Source organism: Babesia bigemina (assembly GCF_000981445.1).
Source record: "Babesia bigemina genome assembly Bbig001, chromosome : II".
Lineage (NCBI taxonomy): Eukaryota > Apicomplexa > Aconoidasida > Piroplasmida > Babesiidae > Babesia > Babesia bigemina.
In genome coordinates this window covers 259,538-277,111 of record NC_027217.1, presented here as the reverse complement: position 1 = coordinate 277,111, position 17,574 = coordinate 259,538, and the positions used below count along the sequence as shown (strand labels likewise).

Here is a 17,574-nt window from a genome sequence, read left to right as displayed (position 1 = left end):
CTAGCCGACGGCCGTGTGCACGACGCGGCTCCACATGTGCTCCTCGCCGAAGCCGAAGGCGTTCGACCCGAACATCAGGTGCACGTCGTCCAAGGTGATGCGGCGCAGCACCCGCTCGAACTCAGTGCAGAATAATGAACTCTTTAGCGGCACCCGACGGCTCTGCGTCCCCAGCAGCTCGCCGACCCAGTGGCGGTGGGCGGTCCTGTCCTTGCGCAGGCGCGCAACCACCTGGTCCCGCGCGCGCTGCAGATGGTGCTCCGTGACTGGCCTGATCCCAGCCCGCAGCTCGGCCACCAGGTTGCGCGTCTCCTCCAGGATAGACTCCGACTTGTCGAACGACGAGTGCACTGAGATCACGAAATAGCCTGCGAATTGCACGTCGTACAGCACGAAGTCGACGTTCGACTCGTACGTCAGGTGCTTCTCCGCGCGCAGCTGAGTGCGATGAAGGGGGCTCACGCAAAGCTTACCACGGTGAACGAGCGGTTGTTGAGAATCTCCTGCAGCAGCGCGCACGCGGCGCGGGGAAACGCGGGGTGCAGCCACAGCTCCTTCGCCGTGCGCACCAGCTTCTCCACGTTGTTGTTCACGTCCCTGTCGGTCGCCAAGGTCGCGTACAGCTCCGCGTGCATGATGTCGGCCATGTGAGTCCCGTCCGGCATGATCCCGCTGGCGTTCGGGGCGTAGCCGCCCACCAGCACCATGGCGCGCTCCTGGTTGTCCGGCACCAAAATGAGCCGGTGCCGCTCCTCGGGGCTCGCCGGGGCGTCGGACGCCTCCGATCCGCTTCCGCCAGTGGAAGCGGGGCCAACGGCGTCGTCTTGGACAGTGGTGAACCGGGCGCCCTTGTCAGCCGCATCGTCGCTTGCGGTGTCGTAGTGCCGCCAGAGTTGGTAGCGGTCCGGTGCGGGCGCCGTCGACTCGGGCAGCTGCACGGTGCCGATATACTGCAGCAGCAGTGACTTCGCCGCCTGCAGGTCGAACGCGCCGGACATCGAGAGTTCGACGGCGCCGCGCTTGAAGATCCCGTCCAACGTGGCCTGGATGTTTTCCAGTTTGGACTCGCCGATGGCCGCCATGTCCAGGTTGTGGTAGGTCAGCTTGCCTTCGCTCATGGCGGACACCAGGTCGGCGGTGCCGTACGCCTGGAGATCCTGCGCATACACGTCGCGGTCGCGGCGCAGCTTGTCCTTGGCACGCGCCAGCGCGTCCGGCTCGATGCGGTGGTGCTGCAGCAGCGCGTGCATTATCTGCAGGGCGCTCTCGAGGTTGCCGCCGCGCCGGCCCTGCCGGCCGTAGGGGAACGACATCTCGATCGAGAAGTAGTCCTCGTTGGCCCCGATCATCACGTCGATCAGGTGCTGGCTGCAGAACATCTCGACCTGCAGCCGGCTCAGGCTGCCCATGGCGCCGCCCTCCATCATCGCGTTGGCCGCCAGGAGCAGCTCGCGCTTGCGCCGCAGCAGCGCCTCCTGGTTGCAGTAGTCGTACTCAATGGGGATCACGGCCTTCATGGCCATCTGGTCGCCCTCGCCCACGCGCAGGTTCACACGGATGCTGTTGCCGAGCGTCAGCAGGTGGATGCCGGCCGGGCCCGGCCGTTCGCGGTAGAGCACGTCGCCGGGGTCCAGCGTCGACGCCAGGGGCTTGCGCAGGTTCGCCAGCGCCTGGGTGTACTTGCCGTGCTCTCGCTCGTTTACGAGGTGGCTGGACCCCTCAGTTAGCCGTTCGCCGATCCGCGACAGCTCCGACGGCGTCTCCGTGTTCTCCGTGATGTACTCGATGTCGGACCGCAGCTTGAACGAGTCGCGCACAGCGTCGATGTACCGCTCCGACACCAGACGGAGGTCGCCGCCGACGGCCAGCGACCTCAGCACCTCGTCCCGCGGCTCCTCCGGGCGAGCGTACCGCTCCTTCGGCAGCATGGGGTTGGCGACGAACGACGGCGCCTCGCCGTACGGGCGACGCCCGACCACCTCACGGCGCTCCTCGTCGCTCAGCAGCTGCGACGGCGTGTTGACGTTGGGGTTCAGCGCCGCGGCGGAGAGCGGCTCGCGGCACTCGCTTTCAAAGGCGTCGGCGACGAGCTCCTCCGTCACGCCGTCGTAGCCGATGGACGGGTCAGGAGGAGGCGTGGAGCAAATCAGGTGGATCCCCGAGAAACTCTCCCCGGACGACCACGGGAACAGCCGCGACGCCATGTCGTTCACGTCGTCCAGGCGGACGCTGTGCAGCATGTCGGTGACCAGCTCCTTCTCGGCGTCCGGAAGCATCACCGTGCGCCCGCACGTCGCCGCGTCCATCAGCCCGGCGATGACGTCGCGGTTGTCCGCCTTGGCGCTGTCCAGCCGCGAGCAGTCGAGCAGCATCGAGTCCCTGACGAGGGAGAACATCTCGTGCGTCGCGCCCTGCGTGGCGAGGCACTTCGCCTGCGCCACGGCGGCCGACAGCGCGTCGCGCCACTGGTAGGGCGCGCACCGGAACTCGAACGAGCGCACGCGGCAGCCCTCGTTGGTGCAGTCGTAGTCGTTCGCCTCCACCGACTCCAGCGAGCCCGCGCCCCGCTGCAGAATGTCGAAGTTCAGCGACATGATGCGGTACGCCAGCTTCATCAGCAAGCTCTGACGCATATCGCCGCACGTGAGAATCGTCGGGATCGGCATTTTTCTCACGACCTCGAGACTCAAATTCCTTATTTGGCCGTTTTGCCAAACGTGCGCGATCGGGCCTGCAGCGTTGTTACACGGCGCCCGGCGCTGCAAACGTACCAGGCTGGTCCCAGATGTGCTTGGCCGGCGGGAGCCCCCACCGCGACTCCTTCACGGTGCCTTGGTATATGTCCGCGTGCTCACGCATGTACCGGTCGACCAGCTCCCGGTCCTCCTGCATCCCGGCGAACACGCGCTCGACCGCCCGGATGGCCGACTCGGGCGCTATGTCGCCGACGAGGAACAGGCGCAGGTTCGACGGGCGGTAGTGTATGCGATGGTAGTCGGCCAGGTCCTGCACGCTGTAGCGCTCCAACGCGTCGAGGTCGCCGATGGGGAACCTGCGACACAGCCTGCAAGGGGTTAGCCGTGGCCGCGCCGCCAGCCCACCTGGTCTCCGAGTGCAGCGCCTCCACGGTGGCGCAGTTCTTGCGGTACTCCAGCGTGTTGATGATGCGCGCCTCCGACAGGATCGCCTGCCGCTCCTTCTCGACGCGCGAGGCGGTGAACTGCGTGGGCGCCACGACGACGTCGGCGAGCGCCTCCAGCGCACGCTCCAGCGAGCCCTCGCGGCCGCCGCAGCCCTCCATCGACGACGGGCACGACGCGTAGAACACCGTGTGGTGGAAGTCGGTGAACGCGTTCGTGCGCACGTCGCGGCCGACGAGCGCGTCCCGTTTCCTGCGGGTGGTGAGTCGGGGGCCCGCCGCAACGCACCTGCTGCCCATGTAGGTCACGTGCTCGCAGAAGTGAGCCACGCCGCGCTGGTGGTCCAGCTCGTCCGCGGAGCCGCTCATCACCTCCAGGTACGCCTCGAGTCGCTCGCAGTGGTTCGCGTTCGGCAGCAGCGTGTACTCCAGGCCGTTGGGCAGCCGCCCGCGCACCACTTGCGGGTTCTCCGGCAGGGGGTCAGCGGGCTGCAAGGCGGGTCAGTATCGTGCGCAGACACGGGGCATGCAACGCGGCAAACAACTAAAACACATACAATCACAATCACCATCACAATCAAAATCACGCAAAGCAGCGGCCGGCAGCAAGTGCTACGATTACATCAGGTTAGAAACCTAGGGCTACGTGCTCCATCCCGTTCGTCTGCATATCCTCCAACAGCCACTGCGCAACATCCTTCGAGAAGCTGGAGATGATCACGTCGGCGCCGGCGCGCCGCAGGCCGCGGATGGCCTCGAGCGCAGCCGCGCGCTCGTCGAACACCCCCGCCGCCGCCGCGGCCTTCAGCGCCCGGTACTCCCCGGTCGTGTGCACCGCCACAACGGGGCTTCGCAGCCGGTCCTTGAGGTTCCGTATGACGTCCAGGAATCCGGTGGCGGGCTCCACGGCGACCAGGTCGGCCCCGTCGTCCACATCTGCAGCGGGTGTGACGCAGTCGGCTGGAAACGCACCTTGCATGCCCTTCATGATGCTCTCCTCGTCCACCGCCACGTCATGCAGGTAGCTCTCGGGCCGCACATTCTCCGACGGGGTCATGCCGAGCAGCTTGCGCTGCTGCGCCATGAGCACGGAGTTGAACTTGCCGGCGCGACTCATCAGCGACACGTCGGTGAACCCCTCGAAGTCAAGCGCGTCGCGCGCCACACCGACGGTGCCGTCCAGCGTGTCGTTCAGAGACACCACGTCGCACCCGGCGGACGCCAGCGTGGTCACCTGCTTCGCCACCTGGCTCACCGACACGTCGTTGGCGATGAAGTCGGTCTGCGGCTCCACCAGGCCGTCGTGGCCGTCCAGCGAGAAGTGCGCCACGCTCGCGTCGGCGAACACCTGCACGTCAGGGAAGGCCTCCTTGACGGCGTCGATCGCGCGCGGCAGCAGCCCGTCCGGGTTCAGCCCCTCATCGGCGAACTGGCTGCGCAGAGCCTTGTCGATGTGGGGGTGGATCATGAACGACGTCAGGCCCAGGTTACGGGCCTCCTCGACCTCCTTCACAAGGTCCGCAATGGACATCAGCCTCAGCCCCGGCACCTCGGGCACGGACTCCGACGATTCCTGCGAAACGTCACGGCGCAAGCGGGGGCACCCACCTTGTCGTGAACCACCAACGGGTAGACCAGGTCGGAGAGGTGCACGACGCTGCCCCGGAACAGCTTGTGGCGGTTACGGGACACGCGCGTCCTCGACAGCCTGGGAAGGTTGGGCAGCATCAGCTCCCCGCGGGCGTTGTAGTCGAAGGCGCTGTTGCCCGCCTCCTCGTCGGAGTCGTACTCCGACGTCGAGCCTTCTTCATCTTCATCTTCTTCATCCTCCTCCTCCTCCTCGCTGCCGTACTCGCTATCCTCGTCGTAGATGTCGTCGTACCCCACCTCGTCCTCGAAGACATCGGAGGCCACTCCGTCGAGGTCATCATCCGTGGAAGCGGGGTCCTTTGCGCAATTGAGGGGTAATCCAACACGCGAAATGCAACCCGCCCGGACGCCGGAACCACCGCCGTTCGCGGCCACTGCTACGTACCGACACGCACACGACATGTACCACAGCACAAAACCACTCGTTCACGCAGCGCGCACCTCTTCTTTCGCCTTCGCGAAACTCCTGCCTAGAGCGGACGCCCTACGGCCGTCCAGGACCGCGCCGGAACCCGCCTGCAGCTGCTGTTGCGCACGGACCGCCACCTACCTTCCACTTGGCGGCTGACGAGCCGATGAACGCGCCGGCGCCGCGCGGCGCCCGAGTCGCGCGCCCGGGGCCCAACACATCGCAGCAGCCCTCACAGCTGCGCAGGGCGACTGCCATAGCCGTACCGGCCGCGCTGCCGCCGCGCTCCAGCACCGCAGCGGCGTGGATTGCGATGGCCAGGGCGCCGAGGACCCGAAGCAGTCCCATCGTGCGAGCCGACTCAGAGGGCCGACGGCACCCAGCGGAACATTATTGTGCGCAAACAGGTGGTTGCGCCTCTGATAGCGGCCAGAATCTGATAGAAGCCTGTGGCGCGCGTCCGCGGCGCCCGGCTCCCGCAGCGAAGCGGCTTGTTATGGGGTGGAAGGTCGCACATTTCGGCCCAAAAAAGCGCGAACCGGCACGCCTACGGGCGTGCAAAACTGCGTACGTGCGATATACGTGATGCTATGCGTGCCTGAACGTGGAAGGCTGCGGCGGCACGCGGCCTTTCCACAAGACTCCGTATGGACGACGACACACGCGTGTCTACATACATAACCGTCCACCACTGGCCACGTAGAGTTGCTAGCAGTGGGATCGGACGGGGAATCCGATTGCACGTCGCGAGTACGATCCGGTTCGCGGGGCCGAGGCCGCGCGGCCCGTATGACCGCTGATGCGGCCCCTCTCGCAAAGCTGGCCCGTGGTCACGTCAAATAGGCACCGGCGCATTAAAACATGCATGTTTAAATCGCACAAAGCTCTGGGTGTGTCCACGGGTTTGCGACATGGCACACCGCACGCGCCAGTAGAGTGTTTACGCCGCGAAGGCAGCACGGCTGCGACGCACCGACGCGGCGTTCACTTAGTTTAAATTAATGCGCTGCAATTGCCAGAAGGGCTAGCAGTGTCGTTCATGGTCACCTAGCGGTCGGCAGCTGCCGCCGTGTTTCACAACTTTCCGCGGTCAGCCGGCCGTGTAGCTGAAACCCACCTCCCCGAAAGACAGCACGATTGCCGAAATGTGAATTCAGGACGGACAACAGACTGGTGTCGGCACGCGGAGGTACAACGATGGAATCGCAGGATCCCGGGCCGCCTCAACCGGAGCGGACGCCGGAGGCCGAACTCGCGCAGGAGCCGGCTCAGAACGATGTGGAGCACGAAAGTGGCAACACTGTTGGCGACGGTGCGGCGGATGCGACCGCGGATCCGCCAACGGCGGTCGCCAAGCCGGATGAAGAGGGTGCGGTGGCCGGTAAGCCAGTCGAACCGGAGACCTCCACCGCCGTCAACACCAACGCAGACAGCTCGAGCGCCGACGTGCCCCGCGTACCGGCGCTGGAGTACGACGTTGCGAAAATGAGCATCAGCATCGCAAGTCGTGGTGTGGGCGCCAGACACCCGAAACGTGTCGTCAAGGCCAGTCCGGAGCAGAATGGCACGGAGGCCATCCCCCTGGGTGACATCCCGCGCGCGAGTGCCGTGGAGCACATACCGCATGCCGTCAACGGCAGCGCTGCACTGGGCAAGATGGACGTCATCCAGCCAAGCAGCACCACGAGGGTCACCTTCGCAGGCAGCGCCGACATGGGCTCCTCCGAGAAAGTCGCGGAACCGGTCAAGATCAACGCGCCCCTCTACCCCGCGTTCGAGTTCTTCAAAACCGAGGTGCAGGGGGGCAAGGAGGGCGCCATGGAGGCGCTGATGCACGTCGACATCGTGACGCAGCAGCTGGGGCCGGAGCTCTGCGGGACCCTGCTGGTGCCGTTCCTCGCAGGTAGGTCCACGTGAGCTGGAGCCGTGTTAACGCATTCCCAGAGGCGCAGCACGGAATGCCCATCCAGTTGATGAAGATGGCGATGGACGTCTGGTGCACGCTCTCCAAGATCAGCTTCGCCGAGGCGTACGTCGACGCCATCGTGCAGGGCGTCTCGTCGCTCATATCGCAGGAGGACCCGGACATACGGAACAGGGTACGTTGGCGCCCGCCGCACCTCACAGCCCGCAGGCCGTCGAGCTGATCGTGAACATCGTGAACGACGTGCGCTCCAGCGACGCGGGGTACGACGTCATGGCCTCCTCCGTCATGCCGCTGCTCAAGAGGCTCTCCGAAAGTCAGTGTAATCGCGCGTCACGCGCGCCTCATTCAGCGCAGGCGAGTGGTTCGCGGACGCCGTTTCCGCCTGCAAGCTCATACCGCTGCTCTACTTGGACGCCTCGGAGCAGCATCAGGAGGTGCTCCGGCAGTGCTACAAGCAGCTCTGGGAAAACAGCATGCTGATAGTGAAGCTCGAGGTGGCGCGTAACCTGGAGACCATGCTCGCGATCATGCACATGGACCACGCAGTGTCCATGTTCTGGCTCGTGCTCAAAAACATGTCCATCGACCACCAGGACGAGGTGCGAGCGCACTGCGTCGGGGCGTGCCTCGCATTCGCCAAGCGCTGCACGCCGGAGCAGAACGCCTCGCTGAGCTACCCGGTGGTACAGGCGGCCGCCTCCGACAGCTCGTGGCGGGTGCGCAAGGCGCTGGCCGTCCGGTTCGACAAGATCCACGAGGTCTTCGGCGAGGCGGAAATGGCCGCGCACTTCATGAGTACGCACGTCGCGCTGCTCACAGACGACTACGACATCGTCAAGGAGGCGGCCGTCGAGTCGTTCCTCAGGTGGTGCCGCAGGCTCTCACCGCCCATGGCGCAGCAGTACATCGCCTTCTTCGAGTCGCACCTGGGCGACTACGACAGCAAGAACAGGCAGTTAATATGCAGGATATTCGCAATTTTCGCCGCGCAAATGACGCGGGGGAACGTGCACGAACGCCTGTCGCCAGTGCTGCGGAGGCTACTGCGGGACGACTGCATGGACGTCAGGCTAAGGTGGGTGACGGCGCGACGCCGCTCGCACATGACAGCGCAGCGCGATCGAGCACATAGAAGCACTCTGCAACGGGCGGGAGTTCGAAAGCGGCATCGGCGCCAGCATCACGGAAACCGTCGAGCAGGTGCTGCAGTCGACACGCTGGCGGCACCGGGCGATACTCGCGGAGATGATCAACTCGTTCTACCACCACTTCGGACGCACCGTCTTCGAGCGCTACTTCCTCCGCATGCTCTTCCAGCTGCTGATGGACCCCGTCTGGAAGGTCAGGGTCACCGTCGTCGAGAGCATCGAGGCCTTGTGCGCCGACTGCAAGGTGCCCTGGGTCGCGGACACCATCCTGACGGAGATCATCAAGATGTACGTAGAGCCGCGCAGCTCGTGCTACGTGAAGCCCGAGGACGTGCCGCTGTCGTACGCCCTCAAGATCGTCATTATACAGGCGCTGGTGGTGGGTGGGCGCCGGTCCGGAGAGCAATGCGCGCAGGCGGTCACCAAGTCGCTGGACCTGCAGACCACGCTGGCACGCGTGCTGCCCATCATATTCAACGCCACGAAGGTAGGACCCGCGCCTAGGTTATACACGAAGCGCAGGATCCCACTGCAAACGTCAGGTTCGTCGCAGTCAAGGGGCTGCGCAGCCTCTTCATCATCTACCAGGGGAAGACCGTCGAGGCGTTCGTACGCGCCCGAGCGTAAGTCGCGCCAAAGCCCGCTCACCGCGCACAGGCTGCTCTGCAAGCTGCTGCAGGACCCCGATATCGACGTGAAGTACTACGCGCACATGGCGATCAACACATACGACGCCTGCTTCCCCAGCCTCCTGCAGCGCGACTCATTTTAATGCAAATAAAATTTTCACTGCCATTCGCGCGACTAGCACAGCGCCCACGACACAGTAATGCCGCCGCCGCCGCCCGCGGCCTGAGCTCGTTCGGCTTCCACCCGGCCGTAACACACGCGCCTGGGCCGCCTTCCCAGCCGATCACAACCGACCCTGCAGCCATGGCGTCCAGGCGGCAGAAGACACAGTACAGGGTCGAGCCCTATCGCATCTGCGCCGTCGGTAGGTTGCGCTGCCGGAGTTGAGCAACGGACGCAGGGCCCAAGGGAGCGCGCCAGGCGGCCTCCGTGGCGCAGCCCGCGGCAGCCATGAGCCAGAAGGCGCCCGCCGCTGGCGCCTCCGACGCCCGCCACATGTCCAGCGGCATGGTATTCAACAAGAAGTTCGGCCAGCACATGTTGAAGAACCCCGGCATACTCGACAAGATCGTGCTCGCCGCGGAGATCAGGAGCTCTGACACCGTGCTGGAGATCGGTCCCGGTGAGTGCAAGGCTGCGCGCCCCTAAAGCGCCCACAGGTACCGGCAACCTGACGGTGCGCCTCGTGCCCATCGCCCGCAAGGTCATCGCAATCGACATTGACAACCGCATGGTCGGCGAGGTCAAGAAACGCTGCGTGTCGATGGGGTACAACAACCTCGAGGTCATAGAGGGCGACGCGCTCCGCACCACGCTGCCCAAGTTCGACGTATGCACCGCCAACCTGCCCTACCAGATATCCAGCCCGTTCGTCTTCAAGCTGCTCTCGCACAGGCCGCTCTTCAGGTGCGCCGTGCTCATGTTCCAGAAGGAGTTCGCCGAGCGCCTGCTGGCCTCCACAAACGAGGAGAAGTACGGCCGACTGGCGATCAACACGCGCCTCTTCTGCACGGTCACGCGCGTCTGCAAGGTGGCGCCAGGTGGGCGGGCGCCGCGGCCGCATCGCACATGCATACGCAGGCAGCTTCAACCCGCCGCCCAAGGTCGACAGCATGATCGTCAAGATCGTGCCCAGGGAGCAGCCGCTGGTGGTAGGTTAAACGCTCGCCGGCGGCGGTCACGGGCCGCAGGTGGACTTCGTCGAGTGGGACGGCATGATCCGCGTCTGCTTCTCGCGCAAGCGACGCACGCTTCGCAGCCTCTTCAAGAAGCAGGCGGTGCTGTCCATACTCGAGGGCAACTACAAGAACTGGTGCACCATCAACCGCCGGGCGCCGGAGCCCGTGCCGTTCAAGGTGGGTTCGCAGCGCAGTGGAGACACCGGTTCGGCAGGACTACTGCATGCAAGTGCTGGAGGACTCGGGGCTCTCCAACAGGCGCAGCATCACCGTCTCCATCGCGGAGTTCCTCGAGCTCATGCTCAAGTTCAACAACGCCGGCATACACTTCGCGAACGTCGCCAGGCCGGCGGGGGACAAGCCCGACGCCAGCTCGCTCGCCAAAGGTGGGTTGCCGCGGGTGCACGCGACACTATTCGCAGCGGGGGGCCCGCAGGTACCGGACTTCCTCTTCACCGACGACCACATGGAGCTCGACGACTGACGCCGCACCTCGCTGCGGCTCAGCGTGCGCGCCCGCGCGAACCACGCCTAATGCTCACTCCCTCCACGCACTGCACAATACGCAAAGAACCGATATTTATCACCAGTGGGTTAGGTTAAGCGGGCGCCCGCAGCTCTGGTCCTTGTGGACCTCGAGGCACCGGGGGCCGCAGACGTACGTGCGCAGCTCCGCGATGCGCTTGGACGCGCACTCCATGCACTTGTAGCTGCCGAAGAACCCGCAGATGACGCACAGGTGCCGCGCGGGCAGCGACGAGGAGCCCGCGTGCGACAGCTTCCAGCTCGAGAGGCCCTTCCTGCAGCGAATCAGAGCCACCGTGCAGCCACCCACCTCTCGCACTCCGCAGCGTCGTTCTCGATGGCAGCGCGCAGGTCGATGGGGTCGCGCTTCTTGCCGCTGTCCAGCAGAGGCGCGTGCTCCGGCGGCTTCTCAGGATCCGAATCCTCGGAGTCCGAGTCGCGGCGGGCACGCTTCGACACCGGCTTCGGGGCCAGCGCCGAACACATTTTGCGCGCCGCGCCGCAAAAATCGTAAAAATACAAGTCGAAAAAATCACACTGGCGCCCATCGGAGGGCGCAGGGGCGGCCGCCGGCAGACGCCGCGGCGACACACCACCACCGATTGGGGCAACGCTTACCGCAAAGTGGCAGAGCAGCGCGAATGCCGAAATGTGCCGCTGCGGTCGTGCAGCGGCGCGCCGCTGCTCAGCTTGGTGGAGGACTGTCCTTCTCCGCGGCGCTGCTGCCATCGTCGTCCTCCGGTACAGACGCGCTACGCGCGCTCCGGGCACCGCGCACGTCCCTGGCGACGGAAACTGCCGTTGAGGCAGCGTGGAAGGCCCAGCGGGCCCCTTGGAAGCACAGGCTGCGCGCCTGCGCCTTCAGGGGCTCCAGCACCCTGCGGAAAATGTGACGCAACGCAACCGCACTTACGCCCTCGCCGAGTCGCCGAACACATACGTTGAGCCGTACTGCACGGCCAAAAACACCAGAATCACCACCGGGATGAGCACCTGCACCTTGAAGATGACACGCAGCGCCGTGCAGATCTCGTTCCACGCGCAGACCAGCAGCAGCACCCAGAAGTACGTGGGGATGGTGCGCCACGAAATGCCGCCGCGCGCGTAGCTCTGGATCTGGTGGGCACGGTGGTACAGCTCGTGGAAGCGCAGCTTGCACGCCTTCACGGTGTCCACCAGCACGTCGTCGCTCAGGGACGACTCGCCGGCCACCAGCCCGGACACGCCGGTGCTCAGCTCGCGGTAGAGCACGTGGGTGGGCTTCAGCTCAGACACGTCGAAACGGGGCACCTTCAGCTTTGACGGACGGCAGTCCCGGATCACGGCCACCACGTTCAGCGCCTCCTTCTTGCAGCGGGCGTACGTCTGCTGCAGCTCGTCCTCGCTGCACGACTCCCACGCGCGCGGGATCGACTCGCCGTCGCGCTCCTGGTACATGAAGAACTGCTCGAAGCGCTCCACGATGATCTCAGTGATGCGCGACTCGACGCGGTCGAGGTTGGCCTTGGTGCGGCCCACCAGTGCCACGAAGGCGAAGTACTCGAACTCCTGCGACTGCACGGGCGAAATCATGCCCCCGTAGCACGACCTGTACAGGTCCAGCGACGACTGGTACGCCTGCTCGATGTGAGAGTTCACGGCGCCCCAGTACTTGTCGCTGGTGACGCCGTTCTCCAGCAGCACGGTCTCGATCACCTTGAAACCGGCGTCGATGAGGTCGGCGATCTGCTCGCGCAGCGCGTGCAGGTGCCGCTTCTTCACCACGTCGACCTCGTTCCTGAAGGTCACGTTGAACATGTCGCTGGCGGCGGTGGTGTCGAAGGCGTGGTCGACGGCGATGCCGCTCTGGTGGCTGTAGCTCACGGAGTGGGCCTGCATCCGCGCGTTCAGCGACTCCCACAGCTCGGACCTGATGGACTCGCACGACTCAGTGAACTTGGGCCACGCCTCCGTCGCGGGGCTACCGCCCACCAGCAGCGACCGGCCCTTGCCGCTCAGCGAAAACTTCTCCTCCATCTTGACGGTCGCGCGGACGGCAATCTCGGAGCACTCCTGCGCCATCAGGGCGTCAAAACTGGGCTGCATCTTTTGCAGCAGCGCGCGAACGAGCTCCCTCCCGATCTTCTGGCTCGTCTCCGCGTCGTAACGCGACGCGGACTCGAGGTACGCCTCAACGGCATGGTCGGCCACCTCAGCGGCGCGCTCGCTGAAGTTTACCACGCTGCCGGACTGCGCGTCCGCGAGCATCGCCGCCACCTTGGGCTCCACCTCGCCGAGCACGGACACCTTGATCTCCTGGCACCGGAAGTTGGCCAGCATCTCGCGCTGGGTGGGGATGTCCAGGTGGTTCTGCTCCTTCACGGTGTTCAAAATGTTCCTGGCGTAGTAGAAGAAGCCGTCAGACGGCACCGCGCGCGAGTACGACGTGGGCCGGATGTTGTTCAGCCACTCGGACCGGAACCTGCGGGCGTCCGCGGCGAACTCCTCCTTGTGCGCGAGCGCGTGGTTGAAACCGAACAGCTCGATGCGGAACACGTCCTCCATCGCGGCGTTCTGGAACTTGGCGGGCTTGTGGATCTCGCTCCAGATGCCCTGCATGTAGCCGTTGACGATCTTGCCGCGCACGGTCTCCAGCGGAGCGAGCTCCGGGAACCAGTCGCGGATGCAGAAGCACAGAATAGTCTTGCACTCCACTGGGCCCCTGACGCGCAGTGAGCGCTTACCGCGGCGGCAAACTTACATCGAACTGTCGGTGCCCTCCATCAGCTCCAGGTTGGCCTCCATCACAGTCTTCAGCAGCCCGTAGTTGGAGCCGGTCAGGTTGCCCAGCGAGTGGTACCACAGGTTAATCACCACGCAGTCGGAAATGGCCAGGCACAGCAGCGAGGAACGGTGCTCGAACGTCAGGCGGCCCTCGCCGCGCTCCCTGGAGTCGGTGCCCTCCACGTCGATCACCAGGGTCGCGTTGTGCTGCTCGGCGTCCTCGGGCAACACCAGCGCGCCCCAGAGGCCCTTGGTGGTCTGGCTGTGGCCCAGCTTGGTGTCCATCACGTCGAAGCTGAGCCCGAAGACCGCGTTGAGCAGCGAGCCTGCGCAAACTGAGACTTCAAACCGACGCTACCCACTCTTCCCGCTGCTCTGGCAGCCCAGGATCGACAGCACATTGTAGCGGAACCCGAATTTCTCGAACTTCTCGCCCCTCAGGTACTCGTTGAACGAGTCGCTGCACAGCATACACATCTCGCGAAGTCGGCGCACCTAATGTCGCAGTTGTAGTCGATGAACTCGACGGGTTTGGTCACGGCCATATCGCCGCCGCTGCGCTCCACGCCGTCCGACATCATGCAAGTGAGAAATGAACGCACGCGCCGACGGAGACGCCCCGTCACGGCGGAGGAACACGACCCAGTCAGATGCAGAACAACTCCAGAGACAACGGCAGCGTATTAGCAGTGTGATTATCTTAAAAGTAGTGCTGCGCGGTGGGCAGCTGGGCCACGAACGAGCTCGTCAGGTGCTCCGCCAGCTTGATGTTGCCGCGGTGGCACGAGCCGGTGTTGTGGCGCACGACGGCGGGGCGCGACTGGCAGCCCATGTCCGGCATCGTCGAAGTGCTGCTGCGACAATGGTACGACCTCCGCCTGGGCTCGTGCTTCTGCGCCGCCTGCGGAGCAACGAAGTGCATGAAGGGCGCGGTAGGCGCCTGCTGGCACGCGCCGAACTGGGGAGGTGAAGCCTCGAAGTACTCCTCGGACTCCTGGTACTGTTGCGCGTGGTACGCGCCGGGGAACGTCATCCCGAGAGGCATGTTGGCAGCGGCGCCGGCGCACCGCTGCGCGTGGCCCGCCATGTTGAAGGACGGATGGACCACGTACTGCTGGTACTGCGGCTCGTAATGGTTGTGCTGCTGCAGCACGTGCATCTGCTGGCGTTGCTGCTGGCACTGCGGCTGGTAGAGCGCATGGCGCGGGTCGAACTCGGGCGACCGCCTCTGCTGCGGGCTCTGGGCGGCGGACACCTTGCCGTACCAGCTGTTGCCCGCGTCCACGCGCTGCTGCTGAGGCACGTGGCCCAGCATCACAGTGTTGCTCGGCACGCGCGACACGTACCCGTGCTGCGCCTGCTGTTGCTGCAGCAGCATCTGGCGCAGGTCCTCCGTCACCATGCGGCTTCCGTTCACCACGGCGCTGCGCATACGCCCGAACTTCTCCCTCTGCTCCACGGCGCGCATGCGACCCTCGTTGTGCAGCTGCATCCACGCCTCCGGCAGCGTCAGGAACGCGCCCAGCCCCGCGCTGAGGGCCTTCAGAGGATGCTCCACGGCGATATTCCGGTGGCGGTCGATGAGCACGCGGCCGCCCCAGGGGGACAAGAAGAAGTCGTCCACGGACGCCACGCCGGCGGGGTGCACGGTGGCCTCACACGCCTGGCTCAGCTTCGGCAAACGCGTCGAACGCAGGTACTTGCACCGACGCTGAATGCCCGAAATTATCTCACGCACGGTGATGCCGCCACGCTTCGACGCACGGTCTTTCAGTAGCGTGGCCACGAGGCAGTACGTGAAAACGCCGTGGCACACCACCTGCTCGCACCCTTGGTAGATGCTCGGCGCGAGCGGCATCCCGCTCAGCGACACCGGGCGGAACAGCGCCTCGACGGCAACATCCTGAAACGGCGCAGCGGCGAGGCACAGCGAGTTAGACGACACGGCGCCGGTGTTGGACGAGATGAAACCGTCCAGCAACGCCGCGGCGCAGTCCACTTGCAGCATCGGCAGGAACTTCGGCCGCACCAGCTGCTGTTGCATGTGCACGTCGCGCCACACATCGGCGTCGTAGCAAGCGCGCTGCATCTTGCCGGTGGCGTCGGTAAGCGGCCAGATGCCGCGCAGCATGGCGCCTTTGATGTAGCGCCACGGGCCGCTGCGGCCGGCAGGGTCGAGCGCCGTCTGCATGCCCACCGTGTCCAGGACGATGGTCATCTGGCACCGCTTGTCCACCGACTGGATCACCTGACGCAGCTGGGCCGCAGGGATCACGCCACGAGAAGGGTCGCCGAAAGACATGTAGTCGCACGGTACAATAGCCTCGTCGTAGCCCTCACCTTCCCAGCCGCTCATGTCGTCGGTCTGGACGGAGTGGCCGGAGAAGTAAAACACCCCGCAGTCGCCGGGGCGAGTGCCGCTGACCAGCCAACGCAGTGCCTTTAGAATGTTGGCGCGCGACGGTCGGTTGGACTCGTCGATCGCGGCGCCCGGCGAGTCGAGCATCAGCATCTCGGGGACGTCCAGGTCGCTGTCGGCCACCACGCCCTTGAACACGTCCTCGATCAGCCCTCCCAGTAGCCCGCCAATGACGCCAGTTTTGCGGCGCTCCATGGAGTTGCGGCGCGATGACAGCGAAGGGTTCGGCCTCGACGACATCGCAACCAGCTGACGGGTGTAGATATCCGCAGGCTCCGTGTCGATCAGCAGCAACACGTCGTCAGGGTCGTAGCCCATGTGGGTCACCAGCGTGGACGCGAACAGCATCGCGTCGTTGCACGGGCCACGCAGGCACGCCTCGGGGTCGCCGTAGTAGCTGCACCCGACCACCACGGCCTTCCTGCGCGGGCCCACCTTGCGCACGTGGTTAACGCGTTGCGTGCGCTGCCTGGGCATGTACTGCATCGACGAGTCCACAGACCGCTGGGGTTTCATGTTAGAAGTTGGTGCTTGCACGTTTAAACCACGTAGCATGTTGTCCCTGGGCTCTTCCACGGGCTTCGCGGGGGCATTGCGCACCGGCACGTTGAACCTCCTCACAACTCTGCTTTCGCTTTTCTCTTCATTGAAGACATCGCCACTGGCCCTCACTGCTGCTTGTTTTTGCATGCTCGCGGCAAGGGCGGACATTGGGTCCTCCGCAGGCCCCTGCTGCTGCACGGGCCGCTGGGCGCAGTCACGCTGCTGGGGACCGAGCGTGGACTCCACGTTGGGATTTTCCCTATACGTACACGTGGCCGAATTTTGGCACAAGAGCGTTGAAGATAGTGTATTGGTTTCCTGACACGCCTCGCGGCAGCCCTGAGATGGCGACTTCGATTCCTCCTCAGCCACGGGTTGGGCTGCGACGGGGGACTTCAACACTAACACGGCGGGGTTAGGCTTGGTTTCAATGCGCATCACGGGTTCTTCGGAGTTAGCTTTCGTAGTCTCTCCATCATTATGCGCTCCCGCGTTCTTAACGTTGAAATCGGAGAAGGACGAGTACGAGTCCACGGTGGTGCGCTGCGCACCGTCCGCCTCTGACCTAGCCTCAGGGGTGCTAGGAACCAAATTCACGCTCTTAAGCTGCATTAACAATGACGAAACGCGCCCCTTGAGGTCAGAGTTCGGGTCCTGCGCCGCCTCGCTTTGGGAGGTCGACGAAGACACGACGCAGCGGTGGCTTGACGCTACGGAAGTCAAGTTCTCGGCCGATCGCACTTCCGCGGCGCGGTACTGCTGTTGCATGAACGTTGCCGGCCTGGTTAGCTCTTCGGAGTGTGCTTGACGCAGTGTCTGAACGGACGCCACCGCGGAAGTGGAGGCTGGCTGCGGCAGATGCGAGGGCGTGGCGGCGGGGGTGTTAACCGGCGTGTTTGCATGCTGTCCGTTCGAGCACCCGGGCGTAGTCGATCCTGGACTCGCAGACACGGCTTTGCGCTGCTGAAGCTCCTCCAACGCGCGGTCGAGCTGCTCTGCGATCGCGGAACCCGCCTCAACTGGCTGGACCACCACGCGACAGTTAGGGCCGGACGCGGAACTTAGGTACTCGTTTAAATTCGCGACGTTCACAAACTTAGTCGTCTTTAGAACCTGAACGACATCCTGATGCGCCGCTAGCGCCGCGCTCGCCAGATCTGGCGGCGGCGAATTTTTCACGGGGACGCTATGCATACTGACACTGGCGAGCCGGCGAAATCACAGCGAAACTTACGTTGCCGCC

At 64.8% G+C, this 17,574-nt stretch overlaps 6 protein-coding genes across 6 annotated transcripts; 2 read left to right on the top strand and 4 right to left on the bottom strand.

Moving 5' to 3' along the window:
• BBBOND_0200960 (LUXS/MPP-like metallohydrolase containing protein) lies at positions 1–5,546 on the bottom strand (the record flags this gene model as incomplete). Its single annotated transcript, XM_012911671.1, has 10 exons — positions 1–438; positions 474–2,731; positions 2,772–3,052; positions 3,102–3,392; positions 3,429–3,628; positions 3,786–4,075; positions 4,112–4,712; positions 4,748–5,086; positions 5,231–5,305; positions 5,340–5,546. 10 exons carry the CDS (start codon positions 5,544–5,546, stop codon positions 1–3), a joined length of 4,980 nt encoding a protein of 1,659 aa, XP_012767125.1.
• An 849-nt stretch (positions 5,547–6,395) lies between these two features.
• Positions 6,396–9,045, top strand: BBBOND_0200950 (HEAT repeat containing protein, putative; the record flags this gene model as incomplete). The annotated part of the gene is made up of 8 exons (XM_012911670.1): positions 6,396–7,101; positions 7,143–7,297; positions 7,333–7,438; positions 7,480–8,200; positions 8,241–8,652; positions 8,689–8,760; positions 8,796–8,896; positions 8,931–9,045. The coding sequence occupies 8 exons, from the start codon at positions 6,396–6,398 to the stop codon at positions 9,043–9,045; spliced, it is 2,388 nt and encodes a 795-aa protein (XP_012767124.1).
• A 161-nt stretch (positions 9,046–9,206) lies between these two features.
• On the top strand, positions 9,207–10,565 carry BBBOND_0200940 (dimethyladenosine transferase protein, putative; the record flags this gene model as incomplete). The annotated part of the gene is made up of 7 exons (XM_012911669.1): positions 9,207–9,267; positions 9,304–9,525; positions 9,563–9,943; positions 9,984–10,054; positions 10,094–10,258; positions 10,296–10,467; positions 10,504–10,565. 7 exons carry the CDS (start codon positions 9,207–9,209, stop codon positions 10,563–10,565), a joined length of 1,134 nt encoding a protein of 377 aa, XP_012767123.1.
• A 99-nt stretch (positions 10,566–10,664) lies between these two features.
• Positions 10,665–11,092, bottom strand: BBBOND_0200930 (hypothetical protein; the record flags this gene model as incomplete). The annotated part of the gene is made up of 2 exons (XM_012911668.1): positions 10,665–10,881; positions 10,917–11,092. 2 exons carry the CDS (start codon positions 11,090–11,092, stop codon positions 10,665–10,667), a joined length of 393 nt encoding a protein of 130 aa, XP_012767122.1.
• Positions 11,093–11,291: 199 nt separating this feature from the next.
• On the bottom strand, positions 11,292–13,947 carry BBBOND_0200920 (root hair defective 3 GTP binding protein, putative; the record flags this gene model as incomplete). Its single annotated transcript, XM_012911667.1, has 5 exons — positions 11,292–11,484; positions 11,520–13,307; positions 13,347–13,695; positions 13,732–13,829; positions 13,865–13,947. The coding sequence occupies 5 exons, from the start codon at positions 13,945–13,947 to the stop codon at positions 11,292–11,294; spliced, it is 2,511 nt and encodes an 836-aa protein (XP_012767121.1).
• Positions 13,948–14,069: 122 nt separating this feature from the next.
• On the bottom strand, positions 14,070–17,525 carry BBBOND_0200910 (peptidase_C14 domain containg protein; the record flags this gene model as incomplete). Its single annotated transcript, XM_012911666.1, has 1 exon — positions 14,070–17,525. The coding sequence occupies one exon, from the start codon at positions 17,523–17,525 to the stop codon at positions 14,070–14,072; it is 3,456 nt and encodes a 1,151-aa protein (XP_012767120.1).
• Positions 17,526–17,574: the final 49 nt, after the last annotated feature.